Source organism: Natator depressus, chromosome 7, assembly GCF_965152275.1.
Source record: "Natator depressus isolate rNatDep1 chromosome 7, rNatDep2.hap1, whole genome shotgun sequence".
Taxonomy (NCBI): domain Eukaryota; kingdom Metazoa; phylum Chordata; order Testudines; family Cheloniidae; genus Natator; species Natator depressus.
In genome coordinates this window covers 14,293,949-14,315,271 of record NC_134240.1, presented here as the reverse complement: position 1 = coordinate 14,315,271, position 21,323 = coordinate 14,293,949, and the positions used below count along the sequence as shown (strand labels likewise).

General features: G+C 41.9%; 1 protein-coding gene across 7 annotated transcripts in view; it reads right to left on the bottom strand.

Moving 5' to 3' along the window:
• CNTN4 (contactin 4) overlaps window positions 1-21,323 on the bottom strand; it is a 632,904-nt gene that overhangs the window by 3,693 nt on the left and 607,888 nt on the right. For all 7 annotated transcript variants that reach the window (XM_074957521.1, XM_074957515.1, XM_074957517.1 and 4 more), the window contains 8 exons: window positions 14,341-14,499; window positions 12,018-12,167; window positions 9,890-9,960; window positions 5,500-5,734; window positions 4,838-4,953; window positions 3,975-4,161; window positions 3,373-3,485; window positions 363-531 (listed from right to left, as the gene is read on the bottom strand). In XM_074957521.1, the coding sequence (XP_074813622.1) occupies window positions 363-531; window positions 3,373-3,485; window positions 3,975-4,161; window positions 4,838-4,953; window positions 5,500-5,734; window positions 9,890-9,960; window positions 12,018-12,167; window positions 14,341-14,499 (1,200 nt within the window). The remainder of the gene's footprint in view (window positions 1-362; window positions 532-3,372; window positions 3,486-3,974; window positions 4,162-4,837; window positions 4,954-5,499; window positions 5,735-9,889; window positions 9,961-12,017; window positions 12,168-14,340; window positions 14,500-21,323) is intronic.

Below are 21,323 nucleotides of genomic sequence, written 5' to 3'. Positions count from 1 at the left end.
ACCTTGGGTTTGAATGCCCCCAAATTCTGGGAAAGTTCAGGTCTGAATATGAGCACTGAAGCTCAGTCTCCTCTCTGGTTTATTGTTTCTCAGCATACCTACCTGCGTACGTGTGGAATTGGGCAAATTTGAAGCCTGCCTTCATTATGATTGAACGCTCCGGGTTGCTTGCACAAAACCTTTCTTTGTGGCTGCAGCTGATAATCTGCATATGCCAAGTGGGCCACAGTGCCTGCAAGAGCTCAATTTTAGCGTGCAAGCAATGGGATGCCATCTGAAAATTTGGGCCCTTGATCCATTAAGAATCCATGCTCCATGGTCTGGAAACACAAGCACAAACCCCCAAATGACAACATTCTTACTTGATATCTTTGGAATTCGGATTTGTTCACTGCTGCTACCATCGCCTCCATCACTAAATGGCTTTATTTCTATGATGTAGTCTTCATTAAAAGGCAAAGAAAGCTCAACAGATGTTTTATTCGTTTCGATTACAGATGTGCTGCTCTGTCTGTTCCATCTGTATAAAACCTGCAAAACATTGGAGCGGAGAATGGGGGTGGGAGGGGGAAAGAGAAATAGCAGAACTGATCATCTCCATAACAACCTGAAGATTTACTATTGCTCTTTCCCTTCCTAGAGTACCACAGAATTGTCTCTGTTATCACCAGAAGCATGACAGATTTCACAGATGTGTTGATCTGAACCTGATCGGTGCTTTAGGAAGCAACGTTTGTGAATACTTCACTTTGTGCTGATGTGAAGCCACTGGGCACTGAGGGCTAACTACGGAGGGAGCTTGCAGAACACGGTTCTTGCTGGAATTCTGATGGGTAGACCTGTCATAATGCCACATGACACGCAGCAGAGGCCCTTGTCACTGGCAGAGCACCTCTGCCTGTCAGCTTGATTAAACTTCATTTTCCCATCAGCTGGAGCAATTTCAGAAGCTCTCCAGCACAGCCAGCTTTAGCCAGGTGGGTGTGCTTCAAAAGGGCCATCTAATTTATGGGTCAGCCATCAGAAATCGTTCTGAACAGGTGCTGCTGCTGGGCTCTTTATTCACTAGGTTGTTGGGAGTAGCAGGGAAGAGCACTTCGACTGGAAAATAAAAAACAAAAGCGATCCTGCTGTGGCTTGTGATCAGATGAGCCTGGCATAAATCACCCTTCCATTCAAAGAGCTAACCAGGCACATGCCAACTTTATTCAGAATCACTGAGTTCCTCTGCAGATACTTCCTTCCCTCTCCTCTAATGTAGCATTTGGACACCTTAATTTATACTTTGTAAATGCAAGGAGCTGAATATGATTTTCCTTAAATTAGAAAGATCCCTAAGCCTCCTTTCTAAATTCTGGGCACCAGAGACATCAAATTCAGTATCACCTTAGTCCTTACTAAGGATCAAACTAAAATAAATCCTTTGGCTTATTTAGAGATGTCATAACATCTTATTATAGTGCTTCAGAAAACTGGACTGGCGTATTTGATGTAGTGTCACAAGCAGCTTCACAGAATAAATTGCTTCTTTGATTTACCTTCTGTCTTTTCCTAAGATCTGGAAATTCTACTTATTTAGACTATAAACCCTGCCACAAAATAGCATATTTCCAGAAAAAAAGAAGTGGTTTTGCTCTCTGCATATAAGTGCAATAATGTGGCTGTACGACTGTAACACAAAAGAAAAAGAGGAGATACAAAAAAGACACACTACTAGATGAGAAGGCTTTGGAAAGGTCACGAGGGCCTCTCTTCCACCATTTCAGGCTGACTTTTGGTTGAATTTTGAACTCAAAAATGTGGCCAAAACTGCTGAGATTTGCTGGGTTTGGATGGAAATGAGTTTTGCCCATATAAAAATGTGGTCTAGATTGGGTCAAATATTAGCACAGACATGCATGAAACTTGGCCCAGATTCATGAAGGTAAGTGAATCTGTCTTGAGTTTCATGTTCCTAACAAAACCTGAAACTTTGTAAAATTTTCTGTAGTTTCAGGTTCCATTGCAAAAGGTTTGCAGAGCTTGAAACTCAATGTAACTTGCTGCTTCCTCAGGCCAAAGTAAGGTCTCGTGTAGCATGGCATAGTTCCAGGACTGAATTCTACCCAAGATTTTTCTCCTTATAATTTGTACCGGACCAAAATTGCTACTAACTGGTATGTCATGCCCTCCTTCCTTCTGCTTTATGAACAAAGCTGAACCATCAAACAAGCACTTTAATCTTGTCTGCTGCAATTAGTGGGCTTATTTCAGGCACTGGTGGGCCCCAGTAAGCAAGTCTGTCAAGGGCAGGGGTACAGTGGTGCAAGCTGCCCACAACCCCTAATTGGCATGTTGGCTTTGGCCAGTACAGCCCAGAAAATTCACCACTTCTGCCAGAGGGGCTCCCATAGAGCCTTGGCTAGAGTTTAAATCGCTTTCCTTCTGGCACAGATAGGAATCTCTGGAGGTGAATGCCCTTTACTAATTACAGAACAAGCCCACTACGTGTTGATTTTGTATCTATTTCTGAATGTCCTTACATAGTTATAATGGGCTATGTAACTGTGTACATCGTTGTTCCTGCTTGGGTCAGGATAGCTGTGCAAATAACACAAAAGTCTCTTGGCTAGGGTGACCATATTTCCCAAAAGCGAAAAAGGGACACTGCCTGGGGCTAGCCCAAAGTGCCCTCCCTCTCCCGATGGGGCTGGCCAATCCCTGCCCCCACATCTATGTGGGGCTGGCATCAGGCACCTGGCCAACCCCCTGCCCTACCCCCCACGGGCCATGAGCCGCCAACCCATGCTGCTCACCCCCTCAGCCTGCGCTGTTGACCCCACCCCCCTGCCGAGCCTCTCACCCCCCTCCTCCAGCTCATGCAGGACCAGCCTGAGCTGCCTGCCCACTCAGGGCTGGCCTGCACGGCTCACCCCCCTCAGACCATGCTGCTCACCCCCCTTGGCCCCTGCCGCTCATCTGAGCCACTCCCCCACTCCCCGCCTGTGTGGGGCTGGCTTGGCTGGAGCCGCTCACCCAGGACATCATCCCTGGATGTTCCTCCGTGCCCCACTAGTGGTCACACCCCACTTTTTTTTTGCAAAACTGGGTATTTGTCTCTTTTGCTCTTGCCAACGGATGATCAGGACAGGGTTTAAAAAAAGGACTGTTCCGGTCAAACCGGGACGTATGTTCACCCTACTCTTGAGTTCTGATTTTATTCCAAACTCTAAATTTAGCTCCGGATTCATGGATAGTTCACTTTAACCCAAAAGTCAATGTGAAAATCCCAGGGGAGTTGAATCTGATGAGTTCATCACAGGCCTACTGTCAAGAGGCAGTTAATACAGATAAATAACCAGTCTTATGTACCCATGCTAAGAAGTTACCCACTTTGTATCCTTTCACTTCTGATTCATTATCCAGTGCTTTAACTTGATCCCAATTCAGTATAATCTTGGAGTCAGATGAATTCCATATGATGTTTCCAGGGGGTTGACTCGGTGCTATATTAAAATATACAAAGTATTATATGGTTATGTAGCAATGTTTTCTGGCTTAATCCATCTAAATACTTCTATGGCTTCCCTCACCACAGTAGCTGAACATCCACAAAACCCGAATGCTCTGGTAAGTTAATGAGCTGTTGCAGCAAGGTATGTGTTCTAGGTCAGAGCAGGTCTTACACAACACAGTGGTATAAATGAAAAGGGACTCAGTTGCTTGCTCGACATGAGTATGACCAGAAGAGAGAGCACCACCTTGAATGATGATATGAATGTTTAGCTTTCTTGCATAGCAATAATTTCAGTAGAGTTGTTTAAAAAAACCCAAACCACCACCTCAACCCCACAAAGCTCTTGCAGGAAGAACATGGCTACAGAAAAAAATCTCACAGCACCTTCAAACTAGAGAGAGACCTGGAAAATGCCAACAAGGAAAGTGCTTGTTGGCATCCCAGTGTTAGACCATGATCTATCACAATGAATACTCACGGGGCTTTTTGGTAGTGACATTGACTGGAGCACTGGAGGGTCCTGTCCCTGCGGTGTTGTATGCCTTGACGGCTAAGTGATATAATGCATTGCCTTTCAAATTAGTGATTTTTGTAGATGTTCGATTACCAAGAGTCCTGATTTTTCTAGCATTTTCTTCCTTATCTTCATGTCTCCAACATCTAACCTGAAAAAACAGAATATGTACATTTACCTACTTAAGTCAGCGTAATTGAGCCTATCCATGTCTTAATTCTCCATAGCCATGGTACTGCAGTAAGCGAAATCCCGAGATTAATAATGTAAAATTTATCTCTATGGTTAACACGCCCTTAACTACTGTCAAATGGAACAGGGTCATTCACCATCCTGAAAGTGAGAATCATATTAAGACAGTGTTCCTGCTCCACTCTGTAAATCTTGCCATTCTCTCCATCTTAGAGAAGACCACAACTGGAAATGTTCATAAACCCAGAGGTCAGTGCTTCTGACCTGCAGTGGACTCTGAGATGGAGAAAATGAAACAATTTATAGATCTCAATTTTCAACTGAACAGCACTTACTGTGGGCTATTATAGTCTCCACAAGTCCCTAGAAAAGACAGGTTCCCCCCCCCCACCCTGCAACAGACTGCTACCCATTTTCATCATGGATGACATATATATTTTCCTTTGTACCTTAAAAAGAGACATCCCGTGTACAGGGAGAAAACAGTGAGCAAGCACTGCTTTGGGTCATCATCGGCCAGCAGATACCCTTGGAAGAAGCAGTGTTTAGGTGACCTTCAATTATATATTGCTATGATCTCCTCATTGAACAGTATTAAGTCAGTTCCAGCCTGATATCATATTTTATTCTCATACCTCATAACCCTGTATCCTTCCTTTACTCTGATTCTCACGTGGAGAGGCCCAATAAACTTCAATGTCTGAAGCAGAAAGGCTTTTGGCAAAGACGCTGGCTGGAGCTCTGGTGGGTTCTATATGTATAGATGGGGGGGAAACAAAGGTCTCAATGTAGGTTCTATGGTTAACTTTGCTACAAACTTCAGGGTTTACTCCACTAACTAGAAGAGAGTGGGGTTAAGCAGCTAAAAATACTGTTTCAAATTCAAAATGGTGATCCATCAGACCTAGGAATGAATTCATTATGCCAATGTGTAATAAATAATCAGATGTCATTGGGGCACTTAAACCAGGACACGACGTATTGGTATTAAGACAAGAGAAACATTTTCTAACCAGTGAACGTTAATTCCTGTTAAATCTCAGTTGAATTCTTTCAAAATTACATATTACGTTCCCATTAATATCAAAAGATTTCACTGTGACTAATGTTATTTTAATGACTATCAAAAGAATTAGTTGTGACTCACCATTTATAATAAATCAGAGCAAGGATTAGAAATCAACGGATGTGTCCACCTGGGATACTAAACCCTTTCAAAAACAGTTAGCAGCATGCCTCATGCATCAGATTTCAAGACAGTGCAAAGGAAGGAAGTGCAGTGCACAGCATACTGTACCTTCTTCTGCAGAATATACAACTGTCACAGCGCTAAAAGAACCTTCCCCTTTATTGTTGTACACTCCCACTTTAACTTCATAGGGAGTGAATGGCGGCAAGCTCTCATTTCGAAACACGTATCTGGAGGCATCAGAAGAAGCTACTACAGTCTGCATCCAGCTTACTGTGCCCAAGGGTCGGAATGCCACCACGTAACCAAAGCCACCTCCATTCTGTAATTCTTCAGGCACTGTCTATAAGGAGGGCAGATCATACACAGAATAATCAGTAGTGTCAGGTATTCCCTGGATTTATTTCTCCTTCTCGCATGCTTTCCATTCTCAGTTTGCTCCCTTTAAGAAACCCTCTCTGAAACCTCTCATAAATGGCATATTCCAAACAGGAAACAATTGTAGTTCTCCAGTAGGTGCAGCTAATAATTACGCCAGAGCATCTTTTCGCCAAAGATCTGCAAGGCAGCTCCTCAAATTCATATAGAAATTCCTGTATAAAACATTCTGAGTCACATCATACCTGCAGACACAACTGTCTACCCATCTTAGGGCTGTCTGCAGCCCGGTGATAGCACCTTTCTCTGTAGCATATCCCAGGTAAACTAAATCTGCAGATCAGCTCCTGTTTGGTTTCAGTGAGTTTCTCATCTGCATATCTAAGTTAACATGTGGCTCCATTGTTTATACAAACTGACATCAACCATGTGTATTTATTATTCAGATCTCTGACTTTATAACCATCAAAGCCTTTAGCTTGTATGCTCCTCTGGCTACTCTCTGTGCAGTTTCCAAATTCCTGGTCATGGTACGTAGCTTGTTTTCAGGCAAAGAGCATAACGTGAAGTATACTAATAGCTGTAAGATAGCAGTGAGTGACATGTCATAAAAGTGATGGAGACTGGCAGGCAAATGATGTATCACATAAGATGAAGAGATTTGTCCCCTTCAGGTCACTTTTGTACGTGCTGCAATTGCCTAGCTTCATATTTTTAACCTTAGAAAAGGAACATAAGCAATAAAAGCCCCAAGTCAGTACAATTACGTGCTTTAGTCTCACTAAAGCCAATGGATCTTAAGTGTGTGCTTATGTGATTTTTCTGAGTATCAGAGTAAAAATAAAACAACTTAAAGTGACAGGTTTCAGAGTAGCAACCGTGTTAGTCTGTATTCGCAAAAAGAAAAGGAGTACTTGTGGCACCTTAGAGACTAACAAATGTATTTGAGCATAAGCATCCGATGAAGTGAGCTGTAGCTCACGAAAGCTTATGCTCAAATACATTTGTTAGTCTCCAAGGTGCCACAAGTACTCCTTAACTTGAAGTGAGTGTTCCATAATCAGTGTTATATGGATTTTTAAAAAAAGAAAAGAAAATGACTGTGTGTTGATCATTTTAGAGGAGCCTAAACTAAGATACTTTCAAAGCATGATTCAAAGTCATGGATGATGGTTTTGATATCTCTCTAATATTTTTTTTTAAAAAACTTATATTGAGTGTCTTTAAGGGATTCAGTGAAACTAATTAGTCCAAGGGAAGATAAGGTTCAACACACTGAGCCATGCAGTGAGGATAAAAACACATTTGCAGATTTTTAATAATCTTCAAAAATACCTCTGGTGACTCTCGGCTGCCAGGTTGCTCAAAAGAAGTGCTGAGTGTGGGCAGTATCAAATCTAGTTATATTAATGGCTAGTTTAACTCACTCCATCACACCCCAATATGAAAATAAGAGCAGTCAAAACAATGAATATTTCACCCTCAATTGCCTTCAAGAATTTTTCATCTGTGCTTTCTTCTTCTCTAGGCTTTGTGATAGACTGAAATCAACCGCTAATGCAAGTTCTGTATGATGCACTATCATTAGAGCCACCTTCAGATCATTTACTGTTATTCAACAAAAATAGCCTGGCGCTAATCACCTACAACTCATCAAGCAAATCAGCACCTCTCAGGATTTGGCCTCTTGAAACTTATTTTATACACCAAGGTTAATTCTCTGTGGAGTGGCTGGCCTGAGTAACCAGATCAGATGATGGGCAGGTGTGCAGAGGAGCAAGAGTGGAGGAATCCTGCCTCCGCTTCCCAGGCCACGGAGCTGCTTCCTGGGATGGGGGACAAGAGGATCCTTTCTCTCTCTCCACCCCCTAGCCCAGCCCATCCATGTTCTGCCATTGTCTGTGCTGATGTGCAGGGATCATCGTGGAGCTCACTGACACACTGTAGTGCACACATCCTGCACCGCCGACCCACAGCCAGCTCCACCCCCCTTGAACAAAAAATATGCATTAGTTCCATTGCTTAGAGAGCCTCCATGGAAGAACAGGCTGGATTTTAGTCTAATTGAATCAAAGGCAGGAACTTTTTCAATAAATGTGGTCTTGTGCTCACATACACAGGTGTAAATCAGCAGTATCTCCACTGGAGAATGGAAATACAATGGGATAAAATCGGTGTGAGCAGATCATCATCAGTCATGTGCTGCACACTATATAAGAATGGCCCTACTGGGTCAGACCAAGGGTCCATCTAGCCCAGTATCCTGTCTTCTGACAGTGGCCAGTGCCCGGTGCCCCAGAGGGAATGAACAGAATAGGTAATCATCATCAAGTGATCCATCCCCTGTCGCTCATTCCCAGCTTCTGGCAAACAGAGGCTAGGGACACCATTCCTGCCCATCCTGGCTAATAGCCATTGATGGACCTATCCTCCATGAATTTATCTAGTTCTTTTTGAACCCTGTTATGGTCTTGGCCTTCACAACATCCTCTCGCAAGGAGTTCCACAGGTTGACTGTGCGTTGTGTGAAGAAATACTTCCTTTTATTTGTTTTAAACCTGCTGCCTATTAATTTAATTTGGTGGCCCCTAGTTCTTGTGTTATGAGAAGTAGTAAACAACACTTCCTTATCTACTTTCTCTACACCAATCACGATTTTATAGACCTTAATCATATCTCTCCTTAGCCGTCTCTTTTCCAAGCTGAAAAGTCCCAGTCTTATTAATCTCTCCTCATAAGGAAACTGTTCCATACCCCTAATAATTTGTGTTGCCCTTTTCTGAACCTTTTCCAATCCAATATATCTTTTTTGAGATGGGGCAACCACATCTGCGCACAGTATTCAAGATATGGGCATACCATGGATTTATATAGAGGCAACTTGATATTTTCTGTCCTATTATCTAACCCTTTCTTAATTATTCCCAGCATTCTGTTTGCTTTTTTGACTGCCACTGCACATTAAGTGGATGTTTTCAGAGAACTATCCACAATGAGTCCAAGATCTCTTTCTTGAGTGGTAACAGCCAATTTAGACCCCATCATTTTGTATGTATAGTTGGGATTATGTTTTCCAATTACTTTGCATTTATCAATATTAAACTTCATCTGCCATTTTGTTGCCCAGTCACCCAGTTTTGAGAGATCCTTTTGTAGCTCTTTGCAGTCTGCCTGGGTTTTAACAATATTTAGTAATTTTGTATCATCTGCAAATTTTACCACCTCACCCCTTTTTCCAGATCATTTATGAACATGTTGAATAGGACTTGTCCCAGAACAGATCCCTGGGGGACACCACTATTTACCTCTCTCCATTTTGAAAACTGACCATTTATACCTACCCTTTGTTTCCTATCTTTAAACCAGTTACCAATCCATGAGAGCACCTTCCCTCTTATCCCGTGGCAGTTTACTTTGCGTAAGAGCCTTTGGTGAGGGACCTTGTCAAAGGCTTTCTTAAAATCTAAGTACACTATATCCACTGGATCCCCTTGGTCCACATGATTGTTGACTTCCTCAAAGAATTCTAGTAGATTGTTGAGGCATGATTTCCCTTTACTAAAACCGTGTTGACTTTTCCTCAACAAATTATTTTCATCTGTATGTCTGACAATATTGTTCTTTATTATAGTTTCAACCAGTTTGCTCGGTACTGAAGTCAGGTTTACAGGCCTGTAATTGCCGGGATCACCTCTGGAACCCTTTTTAAAAATTGGCATCACATTAGCTATCCTTCAGTCATCTGGTACAGAAGCTGATTTAAATGACAGGTTACAGACTACAGTTAGTGGTTCTGCAATTTCACATTTGAGTTCCTTCAGAACTCTTGGGTGAATACCATCTGATCCTGGTGACCTATTGCTGTTTAATTTATTAATTTGTTCCAAAACCTCCTCTAATGATACCTCAGTCTGGGACAATTCCTCAGATCTGTCACCTAAAAGGAATGGCTCAGGTTTGGGAATCTCCCCCATATCCTCAGCCGTGAAGACTGATGCAAAGAATTCGTTTAGTTTCTCCGCAATGGCCTTATCGTCCTTGAGTGCTCCTTTAGCACCTCGATCGTCCAGCCTTATAAAACAGATGCATTAATTCTCCCGTTGATTTATACTTCATTTACCTCCCAGGTAATGACCAGCTCCGACTTGCTCCCTCCACCGCCACTGACGTTAGCCGGGGTGATTTCAGGAACTGTGTAAAAGAAATGTTACAGGAGGTGGCATGGAAGCACAAGTGATTAATTTTGAAGCTAGAAGTTTGATTCATTTTAAACAGAGAAACAAAGAGGCACATGTAGTACTGGCATCTTGTGACTTTTCCCTTTTGGGACCATGAGCCTGACTATCGAAAGGAGCACAGAGAACACTTTTAGTTTTTTGTAAGTGAGATAGACTATTATCCATGTATCTAGTTGCTAATTGCTTGTTTTAAATATTTATTTTCCATATAACAAGGTCCATTTATTTTCACAATATTGATTCCTGCTTTTCAATTTAGAGCCAAATCCTGCAGTCAGTAGGAATTTTTCCTGAGTTAAGACAGAGCAAGAACTACAAGATTGGATGCATAATGAACAGTCCTCGTGACAATTGCCTGGGGTGATGTCTCCAACCCTGCTCCAAGACCTTTAGGGCAGGTCAAAGGGCCAGAGCGGCATAAAGGGGCTCTGAAAGCCCCTTGGCGCAGACACTGTAGAAGACGGCTATAAGGCTGCCTTTTAAGGCTCTCCTCATGAGCACTAGTTTTAAAGGTGTCAGGGAGTGTGGCTTGTCAGGAACGAGATCATAGCACATTGTGCTGCAGAGATTATGGGCAGTGCTGTGGCGTAGAGGACAATCCACAGAGGCTGCAGTAACGAAGGCCGGTTGAAGTTTTTTTGACAAAAATTATTTCTGTTGGAAATACCATATTGTCTAACCCAGAATGTTTCATGGAAATATATTGGTTTCAGTGAGAATTTCAAGACAGACCCACCCCAGAGTAGCCAAAAGCCTAGTGGTGAAAGTTGTCTCCTAAGATGTGGGAGACTCAGGTTTCAGTCTTTGTTCTGCCATATCCCAGGTGAGCGCCCTAACCACCAGCCCATTGGCTATTCTGACATGCAAGCACAGCTCTCTGTCTCTTGTGTTTTTTTGTGAAAAACATTTCAAAAGGTCTTATTTTTGTTCCTTATCAAAATGAAAAGAAACCTTGAAATTTTTTGTGAAACGGAATTGATTTTTTCTGGCCAGCCCTCACTATAACTCTCACAGATGCCCCAGAGCTGTCTGAACATGGAGTGGCCCAGGACCAAGGCGGCCTCAGGATGACTTAAAGCTACCTAAGTCTCTTCTTTGTCTCTGCACTGCAAATTCTGTGCTCTGCCTCTTAAACTACATCTACACTGCACACCACTAGTGACAGTGTGTAGAGGTAGCGTAGCTACACACCACAGTAAAAAACAAGCTGCCTCCACACTCCAGTGGGGAAAGGCTCCAGCAGTGGGGAGCTGTCAGAGCCTTTCCTGGCTGCCTTCCCCCCACTGCCAGAGCCTTTCCATGTTGCTGGAGCCTTTCTCTGTGACAGGGAAAGACTCTGGCAGTGAGACACGACACTGCTGGGAGAGGCACTGCTTGGATGTGTACAGTGCTGTATAGATTACATACCCTAATGTAAGAGTTCAGGGGCCTAAGCAGTGCCTCAGTATATACTGCCATTTATACCCATGCTGGAAGGGTGTGAAACGTATGTCCTCTACACTCCACCGTAAGGAGTGTGAAGTGTAGATGTACCTGAGAGGAGTAGACCAGAAACTCACCTCTGATCTGTAGAAAAAAGTAATCATACTGTACTCTACTAGTGTTTCCTCAGCACAAATGTGGGACAACGCAGGAATTACTAGACTGGTTCACATCAGTGATCCATCGTATCTTCAGAGGAAGCTGAATTCACCTCTCCTCAAATGCCCTTTGTCAGCTGGGCTATACAGGACATGGGGGGAATTGGGTGAAGTGTTCCCAGTCATGTACTTCTAGAAAGCATGGAATAAAGCCCATCTTGGGCCTCATTTTTTCTATTAATTCTATTCTACTCTATTTCTGTGTGCTCTTTGTGAATGTTATACCATGAGGCAGAGGAGAAACTAGATAATATAGTTTATAGAAACTGTCATATAGAAAATACTTCTTAATCTTGTTCGAGGTAACCTACTGCTTATGGCAAGGTGCTTTTTAAAAAAGACTTTATTGGGCTTCCTTTCTACTACTTACGAGCTTCTTCAGTTCTTCTTTTCTCTGAGGGTCTGCTTGGTTCCCCAATCCCAATGAGGTTGGCTGCAACTGCTCGAAATTCATACTCAACCCAAGGGTTTAAACTCACCACGGTTGCAGTGAATGTCTTGCCATCAATGATATCTGGAACTGAAATATACCCTCAGGTTAGGAGAGTGAGAGTTGGACATTAAGAGCAATTACACTTATTCAGTCATTGAATAACAGTAGCCTCTTGATCTATAGGCGCAGTCTTGAAACTATTAAACAATGGGAGTACTTGTGGCACCTTAGAGACTAACCAATTTATTTGAGCATAAGCTTTCGTGAGCTACAGCTCACTTCATCGGATGCATACTGTGGGAAGTGCAGAAGATCTTTTTATATACACACAAAGCATGAAAAAATACCTCCTCCCACCCCACTCTCCTGCTGGTAATAGCTTATCTAAAGTGATCACTCTCCTTACAATGTGTATGATAATCAAGTTGGGCCATTTCCAGCACAAATCCAGGTTTTCTCACCCCCCCCGGATTTGTGCTGGAAATGGCCCAACTTGATTATCATACACATTGTAAGGAGAGTGATCACTTTAGATAAGCTATTATCAGCAGGAGAGTGGGGTGGGAGGAGGTATTTTTTCATGCTTTGTGTGTGTATAAAAAGATCTTCTACACTTTCCACAGTATGCATCCGATGAAGTGAGCTGTAGCTCACGAAAGCTTATGCTCAAATAAATTGGTTAGTCTCTAAGGTGCCACAAGTACTCCTTTTCTTTTTGCGAATACAGACTAACACGGCTGTTACTCTGAAACCTATTAAACAATGGAAGATCACCTTGAGAGCAGAACAGTTAAGGACTATGAATCTGGGCCCTTAGTGTGTTTTCCCATTTTATTCTTTTGTCAATGCTTAGTATGGGGAAGCAAAGCAGGATGTATACAAACAATATGCAGGCATTAAGGAAATCTATGCTTTAGAAATTGACTTTTCATCCTCACAGAAATACCACCGTATCCTTATATAGTCTCATTAAAAGGTAACACAACTTAGTCCTGATCTACACACAGTTTTTGTACCATATGATTATTTTGTTTAGGTGGTTATTGGTTTAACTAATAGAGATATACTGACACAAACCCTAGTGTGGATGCCTTATAGCATTATATAAGAAGGTGCCTTATAGCATTATAGCTTATTTCCCCTCCCATGCAGCAATAGGTATACTGGTATAAGCATATTTATATCAGTGTAACTATGTTCACTCTAGGTTGTATAGTTTTAACTATATGGGCTTGGTTAAAACAGTACAACTTTCATGTGTAGAGAAGGCTTTCCATACATACTGTAGCATTCTGAACTTTTTGCTTACAACAGTTGAAACAATTATTATAAATTGTGTCTTTCACAAGAATTTGCTGAATCAAATGAACATATTGAAGAATGAGCAAATATACAGTGGAATTTTGTTCTTCCTCTGTTGGGAAAGTAATTCCGCCAAAAGAGACGGTACTCCGGATGACGCTGTCTGTCACCTGAAAGATGTCTTTAGAGTACCATTGTTGTCGTCATGATTGTACATCACCAGCGTAGCACTGTGTAATATATGAAATAATGGAAAGAAATATTTCCCCGAAAATACAGTGCAAAAAAACTGATGAGAAAAACTGGTTGAGTAATACCACTGCAAGGTTGGCAAATCATGGAAAGGATTAAGAAAGACCGAATGTAATGCTATTAGAGCTGGACAGGAAGTGGTTTTCCCATTCCATGAAACTTTTTGAGATTTCAGCCATTTTTCCCATTCCACCTTGAGACAAACCCAAGATCTTCTGAAGTTTTTCTGTGAAAAATGAGAGAGACACTACCTCATAATAGCCAGGTGGTCAGGGCACTCACCTAGGATGTGGGAGACCCAGGTGAGAATTCCTGATTCAGGCCAGGAACTTGAACCTGTATCTTCCACATCTCAGGCAAGTGCCCTAACCACCAGGCTATTGGCTATCCTGGAACAGGTGGGTGGGTCTGTATCTGTCTGTTTCTCTCTCCCTCCCAGACTTGAGGAACCTTTTCTGACACAAGTTGTATCTAAATGGATAGGTTCCTGGAAAAAGTTTCAGTTTCACTGAATAGGCGTTTTCAGACAAAACAGTTTTGGTGAAAAATTCCCAAACAGTTGTAATCACTGTGCTGGAGGCATGAGTTATTCTGGCTGCATAGCTAACTTTACTCATCCTGTATGTTTGTGTAATGATGGATCAGTTTTTACATGTACAGAATTCTTTCGCGGCCAGCTTTAGTTACTACTGACTTCTGCATTTACCTGTGTTCACTGCTTGCCATCCCACAGAAAATGGGGTCCTTGCTTGAATGACATACATAGTAATGGGGCTGTGATTATCTGCTCCTGGCCTCCAGGATAACTGAGCTGTAGTGTCAGTGATTTCATCTATTGTCACGGCTTCAGGTGGGCCTGGTGGACCTGTTATAAAATACATACAAAACATTTCAGCTGAAATTACTGAGATGACACAATATAGCATGTGAAGGAAGAAATGTTCTATTCTTCATTTAAGATTCAGAAACAGAAAGTTCAGCCTTAGAATGGTATGGCTCTGTGGTTTTTGCCTCTAGCACATAGATCTAGGAGCAGCCCTAGCTGTTTTGCTGCCCAGGGTGAAAAATGTGTTTGGCACATGCCCCTTTGCAGAGGTATAGCAAAAAAACTCCCCCAAAACTAAGAAAAAACCCACAACAGCCAAACAACTGTCCAATCAGCAGAGCAAAACAAAGGCTGGCCAATCAGAGCAGAGCAAAAACAGCTGGCTAATCAGAGTGGAGCAAAAACAGCCTGTCAGAGCAGAGGGGAAAAGAAGCACCCAGTGGCATGGTGGAGCCCCAAGGAAGTTGGTGCCCAGGGCTACCGCCCAGTTTGCCCAGCCCCAGAACCAGCCCCACACAGACCTACCAATGACCTTAGTGGCAGACCAGCAGTGCAGCGCATGGGCAGTGTAGCTCATATAGAAGAGAATTGCTACAGCTGAAGTAGACTTTACAGGGGAGAATTTAATTAGAAAAACACATAAGAATGTGCTTAAGTGCTTTCTAGACAACTTAAACTCATGCTTAAATGATTTGCAGAATCAGGGCTTTAAAGTGATGGTATATCTAGTTCAATCATTTCCCTGTAGTAATAATCCAATGCAATTAGTTTAGAATTTGTACAGCGCTCTGTGTGAAACAGCTATTATCACAAAGTATTCAATAGCAATGACCTGAAAAGAAATAACCTAAAGAACCAAATGTCCAAAAGAAGAAACACAAAAGTTTGGTCTCCTAATTCCAAGAAGTCAGACTCCTCCTCTCTACTAACTACTGAAGTTGGAAAATCTTTGCTTGATAACCATGTGGGTTTCCTCTGGTGATAAAACAGACAGCTTTCCTGCAAACTCAAGCCATGATTTGGATAGGCTGAGAGTGTATGTGCACAGGAAAGGCCAAAGACCCCAAACTTCTGATTTCTTTCTATAAAGAAGGAAGGCAGAAGTATGATACAGATAGAGACCTATTTAAAATCTGGTTAAGAGAAGGCTTTACTAGAGCTGGTTGAAATTTTTAAAAATTCAATGACATTTCAAAATTCTTAAATAAAAAAAAAACCCCATACTACATTTTCACAATCCTCTTCCCTCTCTCCCACCTCATTTTTGCCGACTTGTAAGATTGGTGGATGTGTTTCAAATTTCAAAATTCAGTAGAAATTGAATTACAAGATTTTCCAGCTTTTAAATCTAGATGATTTAGACCAACACTGCACAGATTCAGGCCTCTCACCTCGTACCTTATTCAAATACACAATATAATATCACTTTCGATTACCTGCTGTAAGACTTGCTTCTTTCGCAACCAGCCTGGTCAAGTGTCTTACAAATTAGACAACAAACCCTCCCCAATAACACAAACTTTAAAGCAACTGCTGCGGTACTTTTTACTTCCAAGACTCTGGGAGAATACAGTTCTCCTTAGACAAGATAGTTTGATAACATTGTAGACGTTCTTCCATGTTATACTAATTAAATCTATTGAAAACTAGAGACACAGCTGGGAGAGAAGGGAGAGAAGAGAAAATGAAATTAAGATATTGATCCACCATCACTTCAGCAATGTGTGCTTGTTTTAGCTGCCAGCATGCACAGACAAGAGACGCTATCATTACGTGGCTTCAGAATGGAACTCTAAGCCTGTGATGGGTAGCTTCTTTGTTATTTATACAATGCCATGGGTATGCTTGTTCAGTATTATCTTGTCAGTTTTTCTTGTTTTGTATCCTCTGACATAAGGTACCTAATTTATTTGAATTCTAGATGTGAATAACACACCATATCTAATCTGTGTTATTAATATAACCTAATTTGAATGGCTATATTGTACATTTATTAAAATTTTATTTCTTTGCATTTATTAACACACTTTTATGGGATGTATTCTCTTTCTCCATGCCTATCCCCATAGTATCTTTGTGGCTCTCTCCACAGGAAAATTTTTTGTATGCCCCAGTAAAGGGGGAGAGGGAAGAACAGAAAAATCTATCTTATGTTTTTATACTCTCACCCACGATAATAGTATCTGAGTGTCTTGCTTGAAAATTGGTAGCTATAAGTCCTTAGTAGGCTTCATGGAGTCTCTGGCTTACCTCCTTTTTGGAGCTCAAACTATGGTTTGGTGTTTTTTGTTTTATTTGTTTGTTATAGGTTTTTATATTTTATTTTTATTTTTGGGAGGTATAGGGTGGCGTCTGTGTGGTAAGGGTCATTCTGCCTATTATGCAAAGGAAAAAAAAATGAACAAAATGGCAGTGTAGTGAGAAGGAAACTCATCTAGACAAAGCACAGACCATGTGATCATTCAAGGAGGTCTTGAAAGAGCCAGCATTCTTGACCATGCAGGGATGCTGTCGTTTTGGGAGGTAGCCTCTCCAACATAAGTATGGAAGGGCGGAAAGTAACAGAGCCATGACCCTCCTGCTGTTATGAGAGTATAGACCATAACCTTCCAAAGGATGACTCCCCTCTTCTGGAAGATATATAGATCTTTAACAGCATGAGGGCCTGAACATGGGCCTACAGGTCCCCTGGTAGTGCCCAGACTGCAGTGGCCTTCTGGCAGCTTACTGAAACCAGTGTAGAAGAGGACTAGCAGAGCTTTAGCTCACTCAGGGCCACGCCCACAAAATCTACTGACTGGGGGAGATGTCTGGCCCCACAGATTGGCTCAGATGCGCAATTTAAGCCATCAGGAGGCCCAAGAAATTATCTGAGCAACTAGGTGAATCCCTGGCTGGCTGCCACTTTGGACCCTGCCTAATTCCTGGTTCCTGTCCTCCTTATCCCAGATCTTCCTCTGCTCTCAATTTCTGTTTTCCTACCTCACTCCAGCTTCCTGCTCTTTTGCTCTACCTACTGTAGTAAGATGAGGACCTGAAACATAAACCCTTGGTATCAGAGGCTCGGTATGAGAACTGAGGCCTGAAGTAAAGTAATGGTCAAGACTTTGCTAACATAAAGCAAAGTTAATCTGTGAGCCAAAGGCAGGCCCTGCTCACAAAAGTTGGCAAGAAGAAGGCAGTTAATTGGACGTATTCACATATCTAAAGGGTATCAAGTACTAACAGGATAAACAGGTGCCGGGATGGCACCCGAACAGTCCAGTACGAACACATTCTACAGAAATAATGAGGAACAGGCTGACCCATCCTAAAAGACAGGGTCAAAAGGGTAATATGATGGATAGAGTTGCTTGTTTGAACCAACATGTACCAGGAGAGAGGCAGCACCCCAATACGTAGAGGGGTTGTACCTTGATGTGTCAGGAGTGATGTGTAACTTGTTTGTACCTGTGTATAAGAATGCATCCCTGAGTGGATGTCTTTGTCTGGCCTAGGGGGCCGTGGGCAGTTCTCTCAGGATCTGCTGTGTCAACTATCTGCGCAGAGCCGGGGCAGTACACAGAGGGAACATGCACACAACCAACTGTTATCATCATTGAACAGAGCAGAGTACCATACTGGTGGCATCTTACAACACCTATGACTCTGATCCTGGCTTCGAATCAAGCGGTTTGACCACCCATGCCCCGGTCATCACAAACAGCTTCCTCTGTGGTGGTGTGACTCCACATAAACCTCTAGTAAGTAGAGCTTGGCAAATAACTGATTTGTCAGTTTGGTGGCAGTTCAAGAAAAAAAAACCCAAAATATTTTTCGTTTGGGTTGAACTGAATCAGAAATATTTTGGTGAATAAAAAGAAAGTCTGTTTCAGACCAGGGATTTGAACCCACATCCCAGATGTGTGCCCTAACCACTGGGCTAATGGTTGTCAGGTGGGGAATAGCATCACCACTACCTCTTCCTCATTCTCTGTCTGTTTGGGAATAGGCAAAACTATACCAATAGTTTATGAATAGTTACAGGTTAAGCTGAAACTGGTTTTTTTTTGGTGGTTGTCATAAATATAAAGGGAAGGGTAAACCCCTTTAAAATCCCTCCTGGCCAGAGGAAATCTCCTCTCACCTGTAAAGGGTTAAGAAGCTAAAGGTAACCTCGCTGGCACCTGACCAAAATGACCAATGAGGAGACAAGATACTTTCAAAAGCTGGTAGGAGGGAGAGAAACAAAGGGTATGTGGGTCTGTCTATATTTTGTCTTTGCCGGGGATAGACCAGGAATGAAGCCTTAGAACTTTTAGTAAGTAATCTAGCTAGGTACGTGTTAGATTATAATTTCTTTAAATGGCTGAGAAAAGAATTGTGCTGAATAGAATAACTATTTCTGTCTGTGTATCTTTTTTGTAACTTAAGGTTTTTGCCTAGAGGGGTTCTCTATGTTTTGAATCTAATTACCCTGTAAGGTATCTACCATCCTGACTTTACAGGGGGGATTTTTTTTTTATTATTTCTATTTACTTCTATTTCTATTAAAAGTCTTTTTGTAAGAAAACTGAATGCTTTTTCATTGTTCTCAGATCCAAGGGTTTGGGTCTGTGGTCACCTATGCAAATTGGTGAGGCTTTTTATCCAACATTTCCCTGGAAAGGGGGGGTGCAAGTGTTGGGAGGATTGTTCATTGCTCTTAAGATCCAAGGGTCTGGGTCTGTAGTCACCTAGGCAAATTGGTGAGGCTTTTTACCAAACCTTGTCCAGGAAGTGGGGTGCAAGGTTTTGGGAAGTATTTTGGGGGGAAAGACGTGTCCAAACAGCTCTTCCCCAGTAACCAGTATTTGTTTGGTGGTGGTAGCGGCCAATCCAAGGACAAAAGGGTGGAATATTTTGTACCTTGGGGAAGTTTTGACCTAAGCTGGTAAAGATAAGCTTAGGAGGTTTTTCATGCAGGTCCCCACATCTGTACCCTAGAGTTCAGAGTGGGGGAGGAACCTTGACAGTGGTCTAATAAACTATTAGTCTGAGAAACTTTTGCCAGATCTACTAGTAAGGACGGCCCTCAGTATGGCCTCACAATGGTGCAATAGGTATTTTTCAGCCTAATAATGGATATGGAAGCTGAGGACATACATGACTACTCATAAGGGTCAGTGGCAGAACTAAAAGTGAAGCTCGGGAGCTATGGCTCCTAGTCGCACATCCTAATGTTTAGTCAATACATTTATCTGCCTTTGTGGCATGCATAAACCCTTATCAATAAGTTACCTGCTTTTTGTTTCACCCATCCTGACACAGAAAGTTCCCATAGTTTCCCTAGCCTTTTTTCCCCCTTCACTTAAGTTTGAATGATTTCTTTATTTTGGTAAGATCAGTACAATTAGCAACAAAAATGGCACTACTTTTCAATCGAGGAGGCAGAATCAACAAGAGTGTGCATAGTTGTCATGGGACAACAATCTTTTAGGAAAAGGTTCAGACTAGGCTGGCCAGATAGCAAGTGTCAAAAATTGGGACAGGAGGTGGGGGGTAATAGGTGCCTATGTGAGAAAAAGACCCCCAAAATCAGGACTGTCCCTATAAAATCAGGACACCTGGTCACCCTAGTTCAGACTGGTGTTTTCTGTGGTGGCAAGGTCACTATTTCTGCTATCTTTGTGGTCATTTTGTTGTAAGAATCATGTTCTTGTTGACTGCTTACAGAGCTGGTTTACGGGAAGTTACCTAACTCATGTTCCCACCAGCAGACTGTTTTGAAATGTTTATGAAAAATATTTATCTGAAACAATAAAAGACAAAAAATATGAAACAGCAATGTAATTGTAGTACTTGAGCTCTCTGGGGATACGGGGTAATAGCTTTCCTTATTGGACAGGGGATGTTGGGTATAGCAATTAATGAGTTTTTGCTTCACACATGCCGTCACAAACAATGATTTGATGATCTGGCACATGCCATTTCATCAACAGCTTTCATCAGTATGTGTTGATAGATTCATGAGGAGAAAACATGAATGTCACAGTCATTCCTCCCATAGGTGTAGCTTTTCTCAACTATTTTGCCAATTGAATAAAGAGAAATTCGGAGTTAGGAACAAAAGACCTAAATCATTCATTGTGTTCACTGGGCTTTTTAGAATATGTTTTCTTCTAAGAATGGTGTTGACAAATTCCTAGCAGAATTTGTCTCCTGTAAAATGAAGTACGCAATATCACTTAAGAACTTCACATACTACTAATTTAAATACTTAGTAGTTTAATTTATTGGCATTTAAGTGCTGATGTGAGCATCATCCTCATTAAATAGAGAAAACATTCAGAACAGCAATAGTGTCTTTTATCCTACCAGGGAAGGACTGAAAAACCATGGTTGTCTTCTTAAATGGACAGTAATAATTTCTCCTCTGCTAGACTCTGACAGCTTGCCTGTGGTTAAGAATTTCAGCATTCACCTCCTAAAGTAGTAAACATATTTAAACTCATAAAATAGGATGTTGATTTCAGGAATTCCCATCTATACACAGGGGTGCATTTGTGACGGTAGGTTTATGGCCTAATCTTGTATGTTTTACTCTGACAAAACTGCCACTGCCGATAGGTGAGGGGTGCAGGATTTAGCCCTTGCTACACAGTTTTCTCTTTTTCCTTTTGGAGTGAAATGAAAGCTTGTGGAATACATTGGGTAGACAGCAATAAAAACTGAAGTCTTCCATTGGCAGATAAGAATGCAAGCTTCTCCTCACGCTGCCCAAAATGTATGTGCCTTTATCTTGACCCAGAGGGACATCTTCAGTGGGGAGAGAGTCCAACTGGATCTCAATTCCAATCCCATTCATAACTGCTTTGCTGAGGCAACCTAACAAAGGCAACTAG